This window comes from Electrophorus electricus, chromosome 1 (genome assembly GCF_041902795.1).
Source record: "Electrophorus electricus isolate QZ-2024a chromosome 1, ASM4190279v1, whole genome shotgun sequence".
Lineage (NCBI taxonomy): Eukaryota > Metazoa > Chordata > Actinopteri > Gymnotiformes > Gymnotidae > Electrophorus > Electrophorus electricus.
The window spans coordinates 4371453-4396570 of NC_137497.1; the positions used below are offsets into that span (position 1 = coordinate 4371453).

At 38.4% G+C, this 25118-nt stretch overlaps 1 protein-coding gene across 3 annotated transcripts; it reads right to left on the reverse strand.

Moving 5' to 3' along the window:
* Nucleotides 1-1373: 1373 nt before the first annotated feature.
* LOC113567599 (NLR family CARD domain-containing protein 3-like) lies at nucleotides 1374-23845 on the reverse strand. Of its 3 annotated transcripts, none has more exons than XM_081711243.1 (10): nucleotides 23797-23845; nucleotides 22261-22368; nucleotides 22047-22151; nucleotides 21063-21117; nucleotides 20473-20677; nucleotides 17574-19359; nucleotides 14347-14520; nucleotides 7538-7711; nucleotides 3672-3718; nucleotides 1374-3478 (listed from the first exon to the last, which is right to left on the reverse strand). In XM_081711243.1, the coding sequence occupies exons 2-10, from the start codon at nucleotides 22308-22310 to the stop codon at nucleotides 2931-2933; spliced, it is 3144 nt and encodes a 1047-aa protein (XP_081567369.1). In that variant the 5' UTR covers nucleotides 22311-22368; nucleotides 23797-23845; the 3' UTR covers nucleotides 1374-2930. The 3 variants fall into 3 exon arrangements, with proteins under 3 accessions (XP_081567369.1, XP_081567394.1, XP_081567422.1); XM_081711268.1 differs by having other exon boundaries at nucleotides 22261-22383; nucleotides 23797-23831; XM_081711296.1 differs by having other exon boundaries at nucleotides 3339-3478; nucleotides 3672-3704.
* Between the last annotated feature and the right edge of the window lie 1273 nt (nucleotides 23846-25118).

Consider the following 25118-nt stretch of genomic DNA (forward strand, 5'->3'; position numbering starts at 1 on the left):
CAATCACATTTAGACATAGACTATTTTAGTTAGCAACTCATACTTGCACAAATATGCATACACTCAAAAATCACTCCTACTTCAAAATTCCAGCAAGAACATCTGCTCTGACAGATTGGTGGAAACTTCAAAAAATTGCAAACTTTAATGGGATATCCTTTCACTTGTTTGAAACAGCCAAAGCTCCTCATAAATAATACAACTCTGCACTTTGCTTCATGGATTGAAGTTCCATTAGCCTCTGTTAGATGCTGACACAGCACGCAGCTTTGCATTTAACCTTTGTCCCACATGTTCTCGGTTTTGATTTCCTGCCACACCTCCCTCAGGTGGTGTGTGTTGTACCTCATTCACCACCTGAGGATTGTTATGTTTAACATGATTGTTTATGTTTGTTGTTATGTTTTATTGTTATGTTTGTTGCTTATGTTTATTGTTTATGTTTGATATGTGTTTGTTGTTGTTTATTGTTTGTTTGTTGTTATGTTCGTTGTTTGTGTTTGGTGCTATGTTTATTGTTATGTTTCTTGTTTATGTTTCTTGTTATGTCTGTTGTTTATTGCTATGTTTATTGTTTGTATTTATTTGTTATGTTTATTGTTTGTGTTTATTGTTTATGTTTATTGTTTATGTTTATTGTTTATAAAACGTTTTGTTTCCATCACTTTTGTCAGTCAATGAATGCTACGGTGGTTTTCTTTTGTTCTCATTAGTGCACCTTTATATTCATTTTCAGTCGTTTCATTAAACTCTTCAGTTGGAGGCTTGCATTTTCTTCCTCCTTTTTCAGCAATTTCTGATTTACCAGTATAATCCAATACTTAAATCCACCTTGTACATAACTACAACAAAACACTTCACATTCACAAACATTTAAATGACCACTAACACTGAAATTTCTTGGCATTCATAGGCTTGTGAGACATGCTGTCATAATGGAGAATGTCGGTGCAAAGCACTAAACTATTCTGTGTCATGTGTGAGTGTGCATGCACATTGGAGTGTGTGACAGAGAAACTGAGTGAAAGAGTGAGAGAGGTAAAACAGAGATTGTGATAGATGTCAGAGTGACTTATTGAACCAGAGTGAGAAAGACATAGAAAGAGTGACAGAAATAATCTAAAGAACTACAGATCATACTGTAATGCTTTTGTTCTTCCTTCGTTCATGTGTGTGTGTGTGTGTGTGTGAGTGTATGTGTGTGTATGTGTGTATGTGTGTGTGTGTGTGTGTGTGTGTGTGTGTGTATGTGTGTGTGTGTGTGTGTGTGTGTGTGTGTGTGTGTGTGTGTGTGTGTGTGTGTGTGTGTGTGTGTGTGTGTGTGCGTGCGTGCACATTGGAGTGTGAGACTGAGAGGGAGAATGACAGACTGTATAAGGGTGTTTATTTGTACAGCACTCTTCAAACACAATAATTCAAAATGCTTCACATCCGGTATAGAAGAATAATTTATGAAAATGTTACAAATACAATTTATTAAAATAAAGTTAAAATGGACTAAATTTAACTTAAGGAAATAAAATGATAAGATTAGAGAGATAAAAACCTGAATTAAAATAAACATACTTTATGAAAAATATAAATAATAAAGTGCATAAAATCACATTGTCATGGCGCACCCCACATAGCTCTAGATTGCATGATACAGCATGTACTAGTGTTACAGTGTCACTGTTTTCGTTTGCTGTTTATTCATGTACTAGTTATTGTGTTGCCGTATTTGCGGTTACCCCATGTGTTGTTGTTGATGTTCCCCATGTTTGTAGCCACACCTTCTTTATTAGTCTTGTCCTGTGTTACACCTGCCCCTTGTTACCCACCTCATTAGTGTGTTGGTGTTGGTCTGTTAAACATCTAAACCACTGGTCATGGCTGTTGTGTACATAGCATGTTTACAAATCACTTGCTGTGTTTCCGTTCCGGGACATGCACCTGTGTCTGATTCTTTACATCAGACACCTTGTCATGTCACAAGTCACAGGATCTGATGTTTAACCTGAGCTGAAAGCCTGGCCAAATAAAGACATTTTTGTTTTTGACTTAAAACGTCAAGTGTTGGGGCTCTTCTAATATCTAACAAATAGTATAATAGCTAAACGCTACCTCTCTCTCATAATGGATAAACACTGCCTCTCCATTCTTAGATTTGACCATGGGCAGCACTGAAAAGTTCCTAATGATCTGAGAGTTCTGCTCGTAACTGCAGCATGTCAGATAGATGGTCCTACACCATTAAACCAATGATAGACCAGTAATAATACTTTGACCTCAGCTCTGTAGTAAACTGGTAGCCAGTGTAAGGGCTTAAGAATGGTGACGTTTTCTCTTTTTTGTGGTGATGTGTCTTTTTTGGGGGTCCCGTTAGGAGGCTGAGGAAGAGACGGACAAAAAAAATGCTTCCTAACGTTTTTTGAAGCAAACATAAGAAACACAATAAAACAATCTGTGTGCTAGAAGAGAACTGGAGAGACAGAGAAGATAGAAAAATGAAGCAGATTACACTTATCAGAATGATAACTCACTACACTATTATCCGACTGAGACAGCAAAAATATTTTGTCTGTGTGAAAGACAATCACATATAGAGACAGAAAAGAAAAATGAAATTTGAGTGTGTGTGAGACATTTTTCAGAAATTAATTCAATTCATTGGAGGGGGGTTCCTGTGTCAGGTGTTAGAGAGGCAGATGCAAGTTTCTCATTATAAAATTCACTAAGTGACATTCTCTCTCTGTGGTTAAGGTACATGACTAGTAATTGGAAAGTTGCTGGTTCAAGCCCCACCACTGCCAAGTTGCCAGTGTTGGGCACCTAAGCAAGGTCCTTTAAACTTGATTTGTGTTCAGTCATAATTGTAAGTTGCTTTGGATAAAAGTGTCAACTAAATGCTGCAAATGTAAATCTGTCACCTGCAAACAGGTCACAGGAACCTATTCTAGCTCACAAAAACATACTGAGGAGTCAGAATAGCAAAGCCTAAACCCTGCATAGAGGGGCTCAGTGAATGTGGAGTGGAATGTGTGCAAATGTGTGAGTGTGTGTGTGTGAGAGGAGATGCTGTAGAAGGACAGAGTGCCTGCAGCCCAGTCCAGATACACTCCTACTCTGTTAGAGCTGGAGGGAGGGGCAGAGATGGCAGTGAACTTATTATTGTGTCTGACAAAGTAACTTTTATTAAAGCAGTACAGACTCCAGGACTTTACGTTGTATCCAAACCCACAGTTACCACTGAGTCCTTTCCTGCTGATGTCTTTATATGTCACTGATATATCAGCCCCCACCCTCCACTCAACCTCCCAGTAACAGCGTCCAGTCAGACTCTCTCTACACAGAACCTGCGCACACTCATCAAATCTCTCTGGATGATCAGGATACGGCTGCTGCTGATGCTCCTCCACACACGTCACCTTTCTGTTCTCCTCAGACAGAGCGAGACGTGTGTGTGCTGTGTTTGGGTCCAGTGTGAGATCACACACATCTGCACACAAGAAGAGACATTAGAGGAGAGGTTTCCACAGGTGTTTCCACACTATACGTATTTTTTACTGGTGGAGAGGATGCAATCTCAATGGATGACTCTGTGTGTGTGTGTGTGTGTGTGTGTGTGTGTGTGTGTGTGTGTGTGTGTGTGTGTGTGTGTGTGTGTGTGTGTGTGTACATTTTCTGCTTACATTTTCTTAGGCCTGGTGTGATTCTGAACTTCCCTGCATGTTCCACCCTTAACAAACACACACACACACACACACACACACACACACACACACACACACAATATGATCTATATGTTATATATTCTATTATATGTGTAATAGTACTTCCTCTAGTTTGCTCCTCTTGGCATCCTTATTGTCGTGGTTTTCGGTCTCGTGGATTTGTTTTTCTTCCCAGTTTCATTTTCTCCACCCTTCATTTGTAGCACCTGTGTCTTATTAGTATTTGTTAGTATTTATTACTACCCTGTTTTGTTCCCTGTTTGCTTTGCTGGTCATTGTTCATTTTTCCAAGTGGTTTCATTGTCATCTCCTGTCTTAGTTATTTGTTATTATCATTGCTTGTGTTTTTGTTATATATAATCTGTTATAAATTTTTGTTATATAAGCTTCCCATTTTTCCATTCACTTTAAAAGTACAAAATACAGTTTTCTTTCACAGTTGGATTAAACCACAATTGCTATTATATTTAAACAGCTTAATAAGCAAATGTGCAAAATGCTGTTTGTATATAATATTTCTGAGAAGTTTAGTGTAGAGCTGGACTGCCAGCTAAAACAGGGGACATCACTAGTGAAATCCTGCAAATGTGCAGTGCAATTCCACTGCCAATTGAGTGGTGGCCCTTGGCTATCACCAGATCAAGTTAGAAAAGCTTCTACTGCACCAGTTTTTAATAAATCTATATTGGAGTACTTATATTTGTAATATTGCCCATTGTAATGATGCCCCTTACATTTAATTCAGAGAAAGTATGGTTACATATTTTTCTGAATTTTAACATAATGCAAAAATAGTTCCACTGCCACATGTCAGTAGGAGACCTTGACCATCAGTAATGTAGACAGATTTCACTGTACAATTTCATCATAAACCAATATTAAAATCAAACTACCTTTAGGCAAATTTATTTCTTTCATTTAGGCTGAATTTGCCTATCCATTTCTCAGACATTTCCAGACATGCCAAAACAGTTCCATGACTACATAAGAGTAGGAACCCTTGACTATCACCAGTGCAAGTTTGGCCACATTTCATTGTGCCATTTCTTCATAAATCCATTTTACAGTCATACTACCTTTAGGGGAATTAAAAATGCTCATTTCATTTAGGTTGATTTTAACTATTTCTCTAGATTTTCCCATAATGTTAAAACAATTCCACTACCTCATAAATGTAGGAGCCTTTTACTATCACCAGTGCAAGTTTAGTCACATTCTAGATTAAAAGCCAGATTACAAAGCCAATATAATAATAGAGCTAAGAGACAGTATGGATATTTCATTCTAAATATTTTTCCCATAATGCCAAAACAATTCCACTACCACATAAGAGTAGGAGCCCTTGGTTATCGCCAGTTCAATTATGACCAGATTCCACTGTACTATATATTCATATCCATATTGGTCATACTATCATTGTGCAAATTAATATATTCATATCTTATAGGCTGATTTTGGTTAGCTGTTTCTCAGAGTTTTCCCATAATGCCAAAACTGTTCCACTACTCCCAAAGAATGGTAACCCTTGGCTATCAGTAGTGCAAGTTTGGACAGATTCTACTGGACAATTTTGTCATGAACCAATTTTAAAATCTAAATATCTGTTTAACCACCACTTTTCTAATGCCATTGTTTACAATACAAATTGTAGGGTGTTTTATAAAATTAGGCTGGGCCTGCTAGGGATGTCTAGGGCACAAACCCTTTTACCTTATTCAGTTTTATTGTATGTTCAGACATGATTTCATGTATTGTGCAGAAATAGCACCACCTCCTACTTTAAAACATGGATGTATGCAGGCGCTACCTTACAAGGATAAAAAAGATGCCACCCTAGTCATTTTAAAGGTGAAGGCAAGCTACACCTAACAAGGATGGAACCCATCTACAGGAAAGATGAGAACCACCATACACTTTTCAAGGACGGAAAAAACAAGGTTTTACATTGGCAAATTACAGTCCTTAGTCCACTAATGGTACTGAATGTGTTTTGTATGTCCAAACATACCTGGCCAATTAATCCTACTATAGAAACAATGATTGGAACAATACATCAATGCCGATAGTTTTGCATTGAGATATCAGCTTCTATGAAATTAGTATTTTAATTCGCCTAAAGGTAGTAAAATTTTAAAATGGTCTTATGAAGAAATGTTGAGGTGAAATGTGGCCAAACTCACACTGGTGATAGTCAAGGGTTCCTACTCTTATGTAGTCATGGAACTGTCTTGGCATTATTGGAAATTTCAGAGAAATAGATATCCACAAACTACATGAAAAAAACTACGTTCATGACTACATGAATTCTCGTAAAGGTAGTATGATTTAATATAGATTTATGAAAAAAAATGGTACAGTGAAATCTGTCCAAACTTGCTTGGCTAATAGACAAGCTACACTACTCTTATGTGGTAGTGGAAATATCTTGGCATTAAGGGAACTTACTGTTAAATGGATATGCAAAATCAGCCTAAATTAAATGAGTACATGAATTTGTCTAAAAATAGTATGAATTTCATACGGATTAAAGGAAAAAAAAAGGTACAGTGAAATTTGTCTAAACTTCAAGGGTTCCTATTCACATGTGATAGTGGAGCTGTTTTTGCATCATGTTAAATATGTAACCATACTTTCTCTGAATTAAATGTAATGGGCATTTAATGATCATGACAAGTACATATAAGGACTTCAATATAGATTTATTCAAAACTGGTGCACTATAATCTTTTCAAACTTGATCTGGTGATAGCCAAGGGCCACCACTCAATTGGCATCCCATGCCCTGCACATTTGCAACAGTTCACTAGTGATGACCCCCGTTTTAGCTGGCAGTCAAGCGCTATAGTTTAATAAACTTCTGAGTAACATTAAACCGAAGAAGTATTTTGCACAATGCTTATTAAGCCATTTAAAGATATTACCAATTGTGTTTAATCTTATTATGCAAGTAAACTAGTTTAATCAAGTAAACTGTATTTTGGACTTTTAAATGTAGTAAAAGTGTGCGTCTTCATCTAAGCTCTTCAAAACAATATGCAAGTCTGTTTATCTTTGCTTAGGGAGCGTTGGATTGAGGTGAGCAGAGGAATACCATAAAATCGAATTTAATGCTCGGATGACTTGACTGTGAATCGCTAATCCCTTGATCGCGGTGACACAACCACACTGTAAGGCTTTGGAGTTAATCCAATTTAACTTGTTCTCCAAACCAGATTAGCAGAGAGCTTCAGAACTAGAAGGAAAAGACCTGTGAAGCATGTGGAGGAGAGTCAGGCTCAACTCAGTTTTGTAATAATCTTGCTGGTTTTTTCCACTACATAACACAGGCCTGTTCTTTAAATCTTCTTGACTGTTCATGCATGAACTGTAGAGAACATCCAAAGCTCTCAAACGCGTTACTTCAAGAAATGAAAACAAGCACAAAAGAAGAGGTAGGTCCAGTAGTTTCTGTACAGCACAAAACAAAAACCCTCTTTATATGTGTATGTGTACACGCATTCCACATAGACGCAACTGAAAGGGACAGTACACAAATTACTGACCCTTACAACATACAGACACATAATAGTACTGCCCCTATTCAATCATTCTCCCTCAATCTTCCTCTTTCTTCCTCTCTCTCTCCCTCACACACACACACATACACACACACACACACACACACACACACACACACACACACATACAAATGATAATGGCAATAATAATAATAATAATAATAATAATAATAATAATAATGTTCCTGCTCCACTGTGTGTGAGAGCAGGTTGTATTTGAGAACACACAGTTGAGTATCAGATCGAGGACAGGGGATTTCTACATACCTGAGTGTGTCCAGTCTGCAGTGGGGATCCTCCAGTCTAGCAGAGAGCAGCTTCACTCCTGACTCTTCTGGGTGGTTGTAGGTCAGATCCAGTTCCTTCAGGTGTGAGGGGTTTGACCTCAGAGCTGAAGCCAGAGAAGAACAACCTTCCTCTGTGACCAAACAACCAGACAGTCTGCAGAAAGGAGGGAGACAGACGGAGAGAGACAGAGAGTGAGACGCATTTCCAGACCAGCTTGCATGGGGTAGCTAGAGAGGCTGGAACTGTAGTGGAGGCTTCACCCTGTGCTTTATAATAAACTACTGACATGGTGAGGTCTCGTATGGAGGTCTGGTGTACATTTATAATAAACTACTGACATGGTGAGGTCTCGTATGGAGGTCTGGTGTACATTTATAATAAACTACTGACATGATGAGCTCTCGTATGGAGGTCTGGTGTACATTTATAATAAACTACTGACATGGTGAGGTCTCATATGGAGGTCTGGTGTACATTTATAATAAACTACTGACATGGTGAAGTCTCATATCCATTCCTCACCCAGGATTCTACACCAGCAAACACCCCTCCACAATAATAAACTTAATAAACCTAACCTGCTTAGCTCTGAGCTTGGACATACTAGATAAATGTGTCAGTACAGGCACTAAAAAAGTGATTTTTTATATGATCCACTGCTTAAATTATCAATTTAATTTTAGAAACAGAAATGAGGTAACAGATCAGAAACTGAACAACAACCAACTTTATCTTTAAGTTTCAATTGAAGTCAAACATTATAAGCAATAAATAATACATACTTGTGTAAATCTGAATAATAAATAACATTTCAAACCTTAGTCATATTGGTCCTGAACTAAACAGTATGAGGTCTGGTTTACTGTGTATAAACAGTAGTTATATTGGTCCTGAACTAAACAGTGTGAGGTCTGGTTTACTGTGTATAAACAGTAGTTATATTGGCCCTGAACTAAACAGTATGAGGTCTGGTTTACTGTGTATAAACAGTAGTTATATTGGTCCTGAACTAAACAGTATGAGGTCTGGATTACTGTGTATAAACAGTAGTTATATTGGCCCTGAACTAAACAGTATGAGGTCTGGTTTACTGTGTATAAACAGTAGTTATATTAGTCCTGAACTAAACAGTATGAGGTCTGGTTTACTGTGTATAAAAAGTAGTTATATTGGTCCTGAACTAAACAGTATGAGGTCTGGTTTACTGTGTATAAACAGTAGTTATATTGTTCCTGAACTAAACAGTATGAGGTCTGGTTTACTGTGTATAAACAGTAGTTATATTGGTCCTGAACTAAACAGTATGATGTCTGGATTACTGTGTATAAACAGTAGTTATATTGGTCCTGAACTAAACAGTATGAGGTCTGGTTTACTGTGTATAAACAGTAGTTATATTGGTCCTGAACTAAACAGTATGAGGTCTGGTTTACTGTGTATAAACAGTAGTTATATTGGTCCTGAACTAAACAGTATGAGGTCTGGATTGCTGGTTGGCAAAGAATTTTAGCACCAAATGTCCAGTGGGCCCTGCAGAACATAATTAGTGGGGAGATAGATGAGAGCAGTGAACACACTAAAAAGGCTTTACAGCACAAAGGAACTTTAGGGTACACAAATTAATCAATGGTAAAATCACTAATATAGTGTATAATAATTATAAACTGTATAATTCCTTATCAGATTATGATATTCACTTGAGATCAGCCAGGGAATCATTAATTAAACTATCAAATTACAATTTGAATGACTCATCAATTAATCAAGTGTGTGCAATGCTTAAACATAAACATAAATATTAATTAGTAGCTGAGAAAGGTTTCATTTCTGTCCAGCATTTTATATCATTTACAAGTATCTTCCATTCTTTGAATCATAGCCTTGAAAAAGGTTGTATTTCGAGACTATAGGTGGCCAAAATTTCTACAAGTGGTTATAAGTCTAGGAGTATCTGAATTCTGTGGAATCAAACAAAGAATTATGGATGCAACGATAGTCTACAGTGAGAGTGGACACAGCCGACACTACAGCAGAGCTGTGGGGCTACAGTGAGAGTGGACACAGCCGACACTACAGCAGAGCTGTGGGGCTACAGTGAGAGTGGACACAGCCGACACTACGGCAGAGCTGTGGGGCTACAGTGAGAGTGGACACAGCCGACACTACGGCAGACCTGTGGGGCTACAGTGAGAGTGGACACAGCCGACACTACGGCAGACCTGTGGGGCTACAGTGAGAGTGGACACAGCCGACACTACGGCAGACCTGTGGGGCTACAGTGAGAGTGGACACAGCCGACACTACGGCAGACCTGTGGGGCTACAGTGAGAGTGGACACAGCCGACACTACGGCAGACCTGTGGGGCTACAGTGAGAGTGGACACAGCCGACACTACGGCAGACCTGTGGGGCTACAGTGAGAGTGGACACAGCTCCTCTGTCTGCTGTGAGAGAAAGAAATAGTATACACTAACAGTCAAAATGATGTATTGCTTGATTTGATTGATTGATTTGACAGCTGTCAATCATCACCCCATACACACCACCCAACCCCCCAACATATTTATTATATAATTAATATATATAATATATTATTATTGTTATTATTATTATTATTATTATTATTATATGATATGATATATGATATGATGTAACAATATTATATGAAAATTAAATAAAACACAATGAGGGAGCCTCAGAATAGTTTTATTGACTTTAAAAATAAATCTTTAATTGAGAAATAATCAAGTGATTAAAGTAAATAAAATTTATGAGTCTTAAATGAATACGTACCACCCGGTCTTTAATGTTTGCTCTGCTCCGCTGCCGGTCATGTACTGATACTGACTTGTGTCTCTCTCTCTCTCACTCACCCACTCACTCACCCCCTCCCCCCCACTGGTTGATTCTCTAAGAAGTCACACCTCCTCCCAAGTCCTTCCCCCTACCATACAGGAATACACGTTCTGTCAAAAATGTATATAAGGTGTCCCATCACACCAAAAAAGTTCCAATTTTGTCGCCTTTTTTCTTTCTACCCAACCAGACAAAAAGAGGTTTCTTTAATTCATCCAGATCGTACAGGCACATGTGTAGATGCTGACTAGGATGGTCAGTAGCACAACAGTTTTCTCTCATATCTTCATCAATAATTCTATACATTAGATTCCCAGCTCGAACGACCGCCAGCACCGTTGCGTTGATGCACACATTGGTTTCGTTGTTATTAACGTTTTCACAAAAGCTTGTTTCAGAGGGTTCGCTCTCACTGTCATTCACACCTGTAAGAGCTGCTTCTTCGTAATATGAGTTCATCGTAGGAGTATAGAATATCAGACCTGTTTCTGGGCTCATTGTTTCAACCTGTAATGTTTCATCGAGTCCATGCCCCCAACCCCCTTTTTATATAAGATGGGAAGGGAAAAAAAAGCGGCAAAATTGGAACTTTCTGGCCGAGTGTATTTCTGACCCTCAGAGGAGTTTGGTTTTTGGGGGGATGGACACCTTATATCAATTTTTGACAGAAAGTGTATTCCTGTGTGCTAGGGGGAAGGACTTGGGAGGAAGTGTGACTTCTTAGAGAATCAGCCAATGGGAAGGGGGTGAGTGGGTAAGTGAGCGAGAGAGAGACAACCGAGAGCCATACACGTGTTTGAGTATCAGTACATGACCGACAGCAGAGTGGACATTAAAGACCGGGTTCTACATAATCGTTTAAGACTCGTAACTTTTATTTACTTTAATCACTTGATTATTTCTCAATTAAAAATTTTTTTTAAAGTCAATAAAACTATTTTGAGGATCCCTCATTGTGTTTTATTTTATTTTCATATAGAATTGTCACATCGTGTCATATATAATAATAATAATAATAATAATAATAATAATCTAATATTATATATATTCGTTATATAATAAATCTGCTGGGGGGGGTCGGGTGGTGTGTGTGTGTGTGTGTGTGTGTGGGGTGGACGATTGACAGCTGTCAAATCAATCAATCAAATCAAGCAATAAATCCTTTTAACTGTTAGTGTATACTGACTCTCTCTGCTGTGCTCCCTTCCTTCCATGTCCTCTTCCTGGACACATTTACCATCATGTTCTCCTGTCCTTTCTCTGTCCTGCTGTCCATGGCAATAGCATTAACCTCTCTCTTCATCCTGGTCTTTTTCTGTCTTGCTATATTAACTGGAAAAAACAATCATGGGTATTTTATGTCCTAGCCAGTTCCTCAGATTTAAGGAAGCTAACATTAGCTTTACAAGAAAGGGACAGACAGACAGAGCTTCTTCTCTGCTCCCAGTCTCCTGATTGCTCATTGCCTGCACCGTTGTCTTGTTTGTTTCTTGCTTTCTCCCTCGTATTTAAGAGAGATTAGAATGACTGGTGTTTTCCATACATGAGATGAAAGTCTTACATTAGAACACCTCATTTTGCTCTGTTCAAACTATCATGCTTTTGGCCACACACCTGTCTTAGTAATAAGAGTCTTGGGAACAAGAGTCTTCTCTGTACGCAGCCACCTAGCTAGTGTCTACCAGCAGGTGAGGTGTTTAGGGATCATCTGTAAATTGTTTCAACTACTGATAGTTTTCATGCAAGGCCTTTTGGGGAACATCTGTAAATTATATCAGTCTGAAGAACCATGTAAAGATCTATTTAAGTATGAAATGATTTCTTTTAATAAAGAACCCCTGAAGTACTATCTATTTTTAAGAATGTCTGAATAAGGACCAGTAAAATCGATCAAAACTGTGTTATGTCCGCCTGTATATCTGCATTTTGTGTTCCAGATTTTGCCTCTTCCTCTCTGGTGTCCCCATCCTGATCCACACCAGGTTTTCCAGTGAGCAGAGGAACAAAATAACAGGAAGAGAAAGAGACAAAGGATTTAGCTGAGGGCTCATTGGAGAAGAGTTTGTGGTTGTGGGTTTTGACTTGTTGCTACATTTTGAGTTTGTATTTGCTAGACTTTGTGTATGACTTTGTATTTGCCCCTTTATTTATGGTTTATTTTGCCCCTTTGGTTGATTGCTGGATAATATATGTTTCTTGTATCTTGTATGTATATTGTCCTGTATATATTTTCACACTGGTGCCATTTTGTTTGGTTGTGGGTTTATCTTTGTTCTAACAGTGTAGTCATTGTAAGTTTCTTTTTGTTAGCTTAGTCAGTCGTCATTTTGTTTCTAGTGTGCTTTTGTTTGTTGCGTTGGCCTTGGTCACTCCTGATGCGATTGCACCAGTTTATTAACTTTAAACACCAAAAACTTGTAAATATACTAGGTCTTTGCTGCCAACTGTGTCTGGTTATTCATTCCATTACTCATTTCTACTGTTGTACTACTCAAAACCCCATGTTACGTCCTCCCAGCCTAGACAGGGTGGTAACAACTGATATATACCAGCAAGCTAATAAACTACAATACCCATTTCACATCCTTAGTATTCTCTTTCTGTTACATAAACCACACAAACATATGCTAGAATTTCCTCCTCATACAAAACTATCACCCCCCACCTTGCCCTTGAAAACAGCATTATGTACTGTATATAGTATTGGTTTTATATTTTAATATTAATATTCCCTCATAAAAAATAGTGACTGCAATTCTAAAGTTAACCACTAGAGGCACATTTGTAATGCCCTGATAGAACTGGTCTGAAAATGTGGTATTGTGGTTCTGCAATTAGATACTACTACTGTGCTGCAGTAACTGAATGGGAGTCTTCTCTATATACAGTCACCTACCTAGTGTCTAGCAGCAGGTGGTGTTTAGGGACCATTTGTAAATTTTATGGCTAACTGATAGTCTGAATGTTAGGCATCTAGGGATATCTGTAAATTATAGCTACAGAAAATAACCTGGTTACACTCTCCCCCTATAAACTGTATGGGTTTCTACATGTACATCAGCCACACACTGCATCGATCACCACTACAACTCAATTCTTATCCTGAGGGAAACACTGTCAGTTGGGGGGCAGTAATTGTAGCATGGTGGCCATGGCCAACCTGACAAGTTCTTGGGGGTGCTCTTGCAAATACCTCTCTAAAGTACTAAACCTGATCACCATAGCAACATTTTGAGATTTGATTTTCCAGTAAGAGAGTGGGAGAACACATTAATTCTAGGGCATTCTAATATCTTTCTTCTTAAACATAGTGTAAGGGTAACTACATTTATGTGTAAACATAAAGCCCGTTAGCAACATTCACCCAGCACTATTTTGACTATCCCCACCATTGCACAAAATCACCTCTTGTAATTAAAGTAAATAACAGTACACACTCTTGATGTTACAACACTGTTGAAGCTTCTGAATATTTTCATACCGAAAGACATTTTGCAAAATCTTTGTGCTCAGGTTACCAAAAATGCAGCATGTGGACAAAATGCCAAAGCTCATAGAGGAAGCAGCATTATAATAAATACACTTGAACATGTGGACAAGGCCTCATCTGTGTCACCTCTTTACAATGTTATATTTCTTTTCCAGGTGTTGAAAATCTGCTCATACATCACATTTATCTCTGTTTTCGCAGTGTGCTCATTTACCGAAACACATCTAGTTTCACTAGAAAATATTTGCAAATGTTTTAAGAAGAGAACTTCATAAAACAATGAAATGAAATGAAATTATATTGCCTTGCCTTGTTTAACAGTGTTTTCTTTAAATACTGCACTATAATGGGGTTATTTTATACACTGACCTTATAAAAATTGTTCTGTAGTGTCACTACACCTTACTGTTTACATTCAAAAATAAAGTCACAGAAAGCTCACCTGAGAATCTCCAGTTTACAGTGTGAACTCTTCAGTCCAGCACAGAGCTGCTCCACTCCTGAATCCTGCAGGTCATTGTCATTAATCTCCAGCTCTCTCAGCGAAGAGTTTTCTGTTTGTAGAACTGATGTGAGAGATTTACAAGACTCTTCAGTGAGACCACAGTCAGATAATCTGCAAAGGAAGAGTAAAAACAGTAAATAATGCAGTTCAGTCAGAGGATGCTGAATTACTAGATCTGAAATGCTGAACAAAAAGAATAAGAAGGTCTGGAGCACACTGAGAAATTTTTAGTTTTTTAATTGTGCAAACATACTGTTTTAACACTTCTGAGTCTCTATCTGACTCAAAAGGGACAAAGACATCTGACAAATATCATAAATAAGCAACCTAAGACATGTACAAATAATGGATAATTGGTTCAGAAATCAATAAATGGGAATTTCCATAATCAGAGTATCATGCCCCTAATACCATAACCTACATATAAGACTTTTAACAAACATGGTATGTGTCTAAACACAATACTGTCAGTTGACTTGTATACAGTTCCGTAAAAAAATAAGAGACCACTACAAAATTATCAGTTTCTCTAGTTTTACAATTGATGGGTATGTGTTTGACCAGGCTGAGCAGTTTTGTTTTATTCTATAAACTACTGGCAACATTTCTTCCAAATTCCAGATAGAAATATTGTATTTTAGAGCATTTTATTTTTAATGAAAATGACTAATGGTCAAAATAACAAAACAGTTACAGAAATTTCAGACCACAAATAATGCAAAGAAAACAAGCTCATATTCATTTATAAACAACACAGTACTAATATTTCAATTTAGGATGAGGCAAGAAATCTATATTTTGTGGAATAACCCTTATGTTTAATCACAGCTTTCCACCAGTCTTTCAAAATGCTGTTGGGGAACTTTATGCTAGCACAGACATTCCAGGAGCTCGGCTTTGTTTGATGGCTTTGGCCATCCATCTTCTTCTTGATGTTGATCTTCTTCTTCTTGGTCTGGAGATTGAGCTGGCCATGATAGTCTTGATCTGGTGGTCCCTCAACTACACTTTGATTGACTTGGCTGTGTGACATGGAGCATTGTCCTGTTAAAAAAAACCAATCATCAGAGTTGGGGAACATTGTCAGAGCAGAAGGAAGTTTTTTTCCAGCAGTTTTGTAAGTGGCTTGATTCATTTGTCCTTCACAAAAACAAATCTGCCCGATTCCAGCCTTGCTGAAACATCTCCAGATCATCACCGATCCTGCACCAAATTTCACAGTGGGAGTGAGACACTCTGGCTTGTAGGCCTCTCAAGGATAAAGCTGAAAACTGAACTCATCAGAGAAGATTACCTTACTCCAGTCCTCTACGGTCTAATCCTTATGGTCTTTCGCAAACTTCAGTCTGGCTCTTCTTTGCTTCTAATAGAATAAGGGCTTTTTTTCTAGCTTACACGACTTCAGGGCTTCCTCCAGAAGCCTGTTTCAAACCATCCTCACTGTGCAATTCATCCCAGCTGCCGCATGCCATTCTTTTTGTAGGTCACTTGACATCATCTTACGGTTGGTAAGTGACATTCGAATGAAGTGGTGATCGCCATGGTCAGTAGAGAGTCATTTTCGACCTCTGCCAGTCTGTAGCTGTTGTCATATGTGTTTGCTGCTTGACCTTGTTCTTATGAACCGTAGTTTTTGAAATTTTCAATATAGAAGCAAACTGACACTCACTGTATCCCTCAGCCAGTAAAGCTACAATTGAACCTTTCTTTTCAACTCTTTTAGCATGGTCTGTAACTGTATTTTGACTACACTTACTTTTTGGGTAGTCCTAGCACTGCTTTTCCCATCCAGCTGGTTCTATAACAAGAGAATAGTGATGACAGCAGCAGTGGTTTTTATACTGTTGCTCGTTAGAATAGGATTTTGTTAAGGTGATCACCTATTCAGCATCTCATTAAGTAGAATGAGGTGTGTCTGTTAAGGAATTCAACAAACACTTGAATGGAATGGCTGCTGTACATGTGGAGATGCTGATTTAAGAAAAAATTGGAGTGTTCTCTTTTTTTTTTTCCAGAGCTGCATATCGCATGGTTCAGATGTTCCATGTGGTGTACTGTAAGACCTGAAGTTGAGGTTTGTGTTTTATGGTTTAGATGCTGCTTTTCTTCAAGAGTGCTTTTAACTTACTGTTCCCAATGTACAAAGCGGCTGATAAGGAGATCTTATGCCCCACCCCTCTCTAACTACACAACTCCTTATAAGAGGACTATGACCCGCCCCTCTCTAACTACACTAACTATTGATTTGAATACATTGACAAAATGGACAATTATATTGACACAGTTCAGACAGTTCTTGAGTTCTTGAGAGTTATGAACATCACTGCATGTTACATTGAACACACAGAGCTGAATGTGTAGGACTCTAACTATCATTTAACCCAACATAAAATAACATCTTTACCAACAACTGTTTATACTAGACTATGACAAAATGCCTTGGTAAAGTATTTAAACAATAAAAGTGTTTCAGATTAAGCCATATTTACACCTAGACCTTTATAAAGTGTTTCAGATGAAGCCATATTAACACCTATACCTTTCTAATGTGCACACTCACCATAATCAGCTCTAATAAAAATCTGTGATAAACTTCCATCAGAGCAAAATGTATGTGTACACACTTGTCATCCTCATCCCTGTACACTTTTCTCTGTATTGGTCAGTAGTGGTTTAACTGTAATGTTGGCCAGAAAGCTGAACTGATATTTGGTACTTGAACACTTTTGTATGTTACACTGCAGCACATTTTCTCTGGCTGTTTCACCAAGAGTGTAACCTATAAACACTGTTGGCCACTGTTTAGATTTAGGACCATTCTCAAAACACAGGCATTACATCAAATGTACAAATGTACCCATTACATCAAATGTACTTTAAGCATCATCAATATGTTTAGGCTAATGAATAACTGGACTCTACTGGAATGAATCATCTGACTTGAGACAGTTCACAACTTTATAGGAAACTAAATTAAACCATAAGCACCTGGTGTTGGAATCTTTAATCACCCAGATGTGCTTTAATGTAGGTTCCCTCTATCCTTCTCTCTCTCTTTAATGTGCTAGCTCACTCTCCATTTCATTTCACTTTCCTTTTCAATCTTCTGAGTTAAGAACATCCAGTACTATATCCACTGTTAATCTCTAAATGAAAATACTCACATGGCTTTTCTGGATGCTTTGAGCACTGGCAGCAGTCTCAATAGACATTCCTCTGATGGCTCATATTTCCTCAGGTCAAACTCATCCAGCTCCTCTTCTGAGTTCAGCAAAACAAACACCAGAGCTGACCACTGAGCAGGAGAGAGTCTGGCTCCATGGAGATGACTGTTACCTCCTCTGGTCAGGTATGTTTGGACTTCCTGCACTAGAGAATGATCATTCAGTTCATTCAGACAGTGGAAAAGATTGATGGATTTCTCTGGAGAGGAATTCTCCCTGATCTTTTCCTTGATGTACTTCACTGTTTCCTTTTTGCTATGAGAGCTTCTTCCCATCTGTTTCAGTAGTAGGCTTAGTAAGAGACTCTGATTGGACTCCAATGAGAGACCCAGAAGGAAGCGGAGGAAAAGGTCCAGATGTCCATTTTGACTCTCTAAGGCCTTGTCCACTGCACTGTTGAGGAAGACAGACATTGGGGTTTTGAAAATAGTGAAAAATCCAGGGTGTTCCTGTTGTAGCACATTGGTGTTGGTGGAGATGAAGGAAATAAACACATATAAAGCAGCCAGAAACTCCTGAACACTCAGATGTACAAAGCTGAACACCTTCCCCAGCTGTAGCTCAAACTCCTCTCTGAAGATCTGAGTGCACATTCCTGAATACACTGAAATTTCTCTGACATCAATGCCACTGTTTCTCAGGTCTTCCTCATAGAATATCAGGTTGCCTTTTTCCAGCTGTTGGAAAGCCAGTTTTCCCAGTGCCAAAACAAGCTTTCTAGTTTGGTAAGTGTCACTTTGTTGATCATACTTTTGGCCCTTGTGTTTGATATGAAAGATCAGGAAGTGTGCGAACATCTGAGTCAGAGTCTTGGGGATCTCTCCACTTTCTGCTTCACCCAACATTCTCTCTAGAACAGAGGCTCCAATCCAACAGAAGACTGGAATGTGACACATGATGTAGAGGCTTCTTGATGACTTCATGTGTGTGATGAGTCTATTGGCCAGGCTCTCATCACTGATCCTCTTCCTGAAGTACTCCTCTTTCTTAAGGTCACTGAATCCTCTTACTTCCGTTACCTGGTCAATACACTCAGGAGGGATCTGACTGGCTGCTGCTGGTCGAGAGGTTATCCAAAGGAGAGCAGAGGGAAGCAGATCCCCCTTGATGAGGGTTGTCAGCAGCACATCCATTGAGGTCGACTGTGTTACTTCCCACAATCTCTCATTGTTCTGAAAATCTAGAGGAAGTCGACATTCATCCAGACCATCAAGGATGAACAGAATTTTGTAGTGTTTATAATGTTTTGGTTTTAATTCGCATGTTTCTGGAAAAAAGCAATAAAGAAGCTCCACCAGACTGAACCTTTTCTTCTTCATCAAATTCAGCTCCCTAAAAGGAAGTGGAAATATGAAGAGAACATCTTGATTTGCTCTTCCTTCAGACCAGTCCAGTATGAACTTCTGCACAGAGACTGTTTTACCAATTCCAGCCACTCCTTTAGTCAGGACAGTTCTGATAGCTTTGTCTTGTCCTGGTAAGGGTCTAAAGATGTCATTGCATTTGATGGGTGCCTCCTGTGTTGTGGGTTTCCTGGATGCTGTCTCGAGCTGTCTCACCTCATGTTCATTACTGACCTCTCCATTCCCTCCCTCTGTGATATAGAGCTCTGTGTAGATCTCATTCAGAAGTGCTGTGGTTCCATGCTGTGAGATTCCTTCATGAATTTTCTGACATTTTTCCCTCAGTATGGATTTGAGCTTTCTGTGGCAAGCGGGGGCAAGTTCTAAAAAAAAAAAGAGGAAGACAACAGCATACATGTTAATCTCTTTTAGGACCATTCATAAAAGAGCCCTTTACATGAATTGCAGGAAAAGATATAATTATAAATACAGTAGATTGATTATTCCCCTTACATTGGGCCTGAAAGTTCAGGTCTTATCTTAGAAAACGCAAGGACTGTAGGTGTTAGATTTCGGGATTATAACAGTGTTATTTTTGAGTATCTTTGTTGTCAGTAACACTGAATGAAATAAAGAACACAAGGAGAAAGTTTCATGGTGTCAAGAGCCCAGCTGGATACACATCCACTGCCAAACCCATAGTGTAGGTGCCCTGTTACCAGTCACCTGAAACACACCACACCTGCCCCATTCCCAATCACGTGAATATTAATCACAAGCACCTGTTCCTTGTTTACTTCTCAGCTAAATGCCGTAATTGGTTTCCTTGGTTTCTCTCTATTATTTAAGCCCACAGGTACATTCCTCTAGTGCTTTGCATTGCTTGCCTAAGACACTTCGAGTGTGCCAGCATGTTTGCTTTCCTTTCTGAGTGCTTTTTACCCAGCTCACCACTGTGCTCTGTTGTGGTGTTTACTGAATGGAGAATAAACACTCGATCACATCTCGCTCCCTCCCTGCCCATGTCACACTGGTTGTCAGTAACACTGAATGGTCAGCAGTTTAAAATGGAGAACACATGGGTTCATGGAGGACGTCATTAAACCAGCTGAAGTTCCAACACCCACACTGGCAACAATCACCTGACTGAGGACATCTACAACTAGTAGACTGGACATCTGAGAGACAATGGAAAGAAAAACCCCTGTGTATCAAACCTTATATATCACAATGCTTAGCTAGGTAAAATCTCATCGATCTAATCTCATTTCTAAAGAATAAAAATGTATCTTCCAAACTTCAGCATTCTGCAAACACATGACAATGGTGATAAATATAGGACAGAGTTGTCTTGAGTCTGAACCTGATCAGACTACACTGAGGGGGGTTAATTTGAGAACAGGCCACCACTGATTTAAGTTGCTTATTTTGAACAGAGATTCACCAAAAGTCTCCTTCTGAAGTAATGTAATAATGTCATGACCCAGAGCTCTTACTGGTCTCTAGTGTGTTGGCAAGGTCTGTCTGGTTCATGTTCCTCAAGAAGTGCAGTGTGATCTTCAGCACTCCCTCTCTGACACTGCACTGATCCTCCTCATCCTCCACCTGTCTCTCAGTGCATGCTGGGTAATCTGGGCTCAGTAGATTCTTAAATATCTTCAGTTCATTCTTTAACAGAGAGATGATTTTATCCTCCAGCTCCTGAATAAACAGTATCAGTAAAACTAGTGTTATACACAGATGATTTTAACACTGGATAATCCATTAAGCATAACAGAGGACAGCACTGAGTGGGATTGGGTGGTCATGTAGACATTATGGTTTATAAAAGAACATAAGCATCACATTAACTGAGCTGTATATTAAAGTTTCATAAAGTTATAACACTAGTTTGTGAAGTTTGGGTATAGTTCATTATCATCTTAATTACAAAAAGGTAAAGCATGAACCAGTAAAGCATGAAGCAGTAAAACCACAGAGTCTCATCATGATGTGATCTAAACTCACTCTAATGATAAGACTCTTCTCCCCCTCACACACACACACACACACACACACACACACACACACACACACACACACAGACCTTGAATACTGACTCCAGTTTTTCTTTATAAATATTTTCAGGCTTCTTTTGGGCACTGTAGACAAACAAAACAATGCCTTTAATGGAAAGTGTACAGTTTATAGACATGAATCCATGTTAACTTCATGGTTGTGTACATTATGATGTGATAGACATGGAATAACCCAACAGACTTGAACTCAAATGTTATACTGACAGTAGAGCAGAATAAACACAGAGAACCTGCCCCTGGCTTTCACTCTGGTGATTTAGAGTAATGTTTATGTGAATGGTGCCTCACCAGAAAACTTTATTAAAAAAACACCTTGTACCGGCACTCACTGGACACTTTATTAAATACATAATTTATATTTTATAGTTCACTCCTACAGACTATAGTCCATCTTTGACATGGGGGTCTGATGACACAGTTCATTATCCTCCCTCTACCCCATTTATCACTGACCACAGTACCAATAATATATATATATATATATATATATATATATATATATATATATATATATATATATATATATATATATATATATTTAGAACACTAAATAATTTAGTTACAATGAGAGTAAAATTTAATTTTATTCTATTTTATGGATATTCATACAAATTGCTTTGTTAATAACAAAAAACTGCTTGTAAATATTAGTTACAACAGAATTGTGCAACAGAAATTTAGCTGGAAAATGACTGGAAAAGCCAATTATAGTTACCCCATCCACACAGAACAGAGGGCAACAGAACTGAGAGGGGGGGGGGGGTGTAGAGAAAGAGAGAGATTAAAGAAAGAATATGAATATGTGTGTGGGGGTATATGATGCTGGGTTTCTTTCTCCTTTTCTCCTAAATCTAACACACCTGTGCCGAAACCCTCTTATAAGTCTGATCTGCAGTAATATTGATTACTGGGGTATTATTGTGGTAATATTAGAATGGAGGGGGGAGGGGGTACACTCAGTGAAATCTCACAGTGTTTAATGTGTCACTCACTTTATGTCAGATGGCACTGGTGCACTGAATACAGGAGGGTTCATTATGGACCAGTCACTCTTCATAGACAGACAGCTGGGTGCTGGAGACTCTGCTCTCTTTACCCTAATGAAGATGAAGTGTTGAGTAATTACATCCGTCACTACGTTTCATTTATCCTGAATATTCCCTCTTCCTGTTTATTCAGATTAAGGGCTGATGGAAAGATCCTTACTTTGGGTCAGAGGTTCCTCCTCTACTGCTGGAGTTATGAGGCTCCATCATGGAGTTGTTCCTCTTCACATACACACAGCTGGACACTGGAGATGCTGCTCTCTGCTCCCTGTCAACAGTTCATCTATTATAAGTGTAGGAGCAGGACACTGAAACATTGATTATAATTAACTAGATGTCACTGCAGTTTGAGTAAGTCCCTCATAAATAAGACCAATGCAACAGTGTGTGAGTATACATGTCATGACAACACATCTGTGTTTATTAAAATGATCCAGCAGTATCCAGCACTAGAGAGGAGAGTGAAGCAGACACAGGAAACAGACTCTAGATCCACTGGCTCCATCACATCCTCTGATGATACACTTTCATTACTAACCATCAGCATCAGCCCACAGTATCACACTCTTCCATTCACAGCAGATGTTAAAACCAGAGTGTTAATGAAATTAATGTGAACTGAATGACATAGTTTAGGGATTGTTTATGTAGCCTACTTCAGGATTAACCAAATGAACGTATATGTGGACCTAAAATAAAAATGCAGTGACCTGTTCCATTGGCGCCATTTTCAGGCTAAATGCTGCATATTAACGACAGTGAAAATAAAAGCATGCTGTATTTCAGAGATACAGTAGATATCAATGTTAAAACTCTAGCTAATCCTGCACCATTATATACAAAATGTTATAATGAATTAAAGAATTAAAGTCTTTAAATGATATCGGCTTTTCGATCTAATTTATCTGGTGATAAAATCTGAGTTCAAATGCAAACTCACAATATTTATCTACTATGCTTCGACCAGACATTTCCGTGATGAAACAGTCCGATCTGTTTATCTAGGCCTGAACACTGTGCACTTTCAATTTTATGCTATGGAGAATAAAACTTTACTCAAAAACTCAGGAAAAGAAGAATAAACACCATGTAAACAGACACCATTTAATTCGTATGCCTGTGTTACATATTCATGGATCATTAACATTAAATCTTTAGTGACTTCTCCTCTTCTCTTCAGTTACTTTCTATGTCAACATTTCTTCACAGTGTCATTGTGACATTCTGCAAGGGGCACTTTAATAACCTCTATAAGGAGGACATCACATCCCTCTCCCCCCACAAAGGGGATATGACCCTACAGCACACAATTACAACCATAACCTACACAATTAGCTAATAATGCTGCCAGTTTGATCTAGAAATCTGTAATATTCATTAATGTTTTCTCACCATACACACCGCTCACACACTGACTGGTGAACAGTCAGAGTAATGTGGCATCACAAACTGAAGTTCAATTACATCAACTTGAGAGAAAAACAGTTGAAAATTAGATGTTTATTAACTGTAAATTATGCTGCAGTATTTATACAATTTAGAAAAAATAAGTAGCTCTTTAGAAATTTTGCAATTATTAATTAATTAAATGATAACGCATACCCTTCAAACTAAAGTAACACCACATTTTTACATTTAGTATAAAGACTACGTGTAGTTTAAAGCATTTTGGATATTTTTACTGTTTTGTACTTACCAATTTTCCTGTCGATGTTCCAGGAAGAAAGCGACTACACCTTTGTCTTTGACTTAACTTACCCGTTTGTCCTGTTACAGCACATTCTATATCCTCTGTAGCAGCTCCTCCCCACCAGGTGCCAGTCACCACTAATCAACAATCAACAGACCAACAAGTGTAGGAATGATAACACTCCATCTGTTAACTCCTGATTACCTCCTATAAATAAACTCACACCTTGCGTAAGATAGAAGTTCTATTCAAATGATCGGTTCAATTCTCAATACCCCCCTATGAGTCTTAAGTCATAAATCTTGAGGCTTTCAAAACAAGTTTGAGTCACTATCTCTGGTGGGCACAACACAGATACCGTGTCTCAGTTAAACCCACCGTGCTGATCTCAATCAGCTTATTTTAATGAAACCCACTGTACTGATCCCAGTCATTTTATTTTAATTAAGCCCACTGTGCTGATCACAATAATCTTATTTTAATTAAACCCACCATGATGATCTCGATTGGCCTATTTTGACTGAGCCCACCATGCTGATCTCTAAACCTTTGTGTTCAGTGTCAGAAAAAACAATGTATTTACATGTATTTACAGTTAATTTAAGAAGTTTCAGTGAAAATAGAGTGGTCATACCATGTGAGTTCCAGGAGAAAGTTTGGCCACTTGGGAATAAGTGTACAGAAGTTGACATAAGATCATTAGACAATTTAAGTGAACAAAGAGGTGGGATTGTGTAATAAACCTATTTGGACACCCAATTACACACATTAGCAGTGTTATTAGTTGTAGTTGTTTTGCTTACATCATACTAATGCTTGATCAATCATACATCTTCTAGAAACCTGACATGCCCATTATTAGTGTTCTTCGATGCCTGCCAGATATTAGTTGTCCACCTCATCCACCCTTCAATCCTCACCTCACCCACCCTTCAATCCTCACCTCATCCACCCTTCAATCCTCATCTCATCCTCCCTACAAACCCGACCTATATCCAGTTTACATTTAGGTCTAAATAAACCTAAGATTGCCAACATTCATAAAAAAGTGGAAACAATAATGGGGTTTGGAGGGGCAGTTTCATTGAGAACTGTTGTACTATGGCCTTTTGTTAAACATGTTTCAGTAACACATATTAAACATAGTTTGAACATACTATAAAACACTTCTTAACCAGAGATGTGATGATAAGATGGGGCACCTTTTACCGGTAATGAAACCTTTGGAGACAGTCTAAGAACAATGTGCTACAGATCACACACTAGACGGTTTTCCTGTAGGAGTATAAATGTTCCTTCAGTTATTGATTTAGACAGCATTTGTTTAC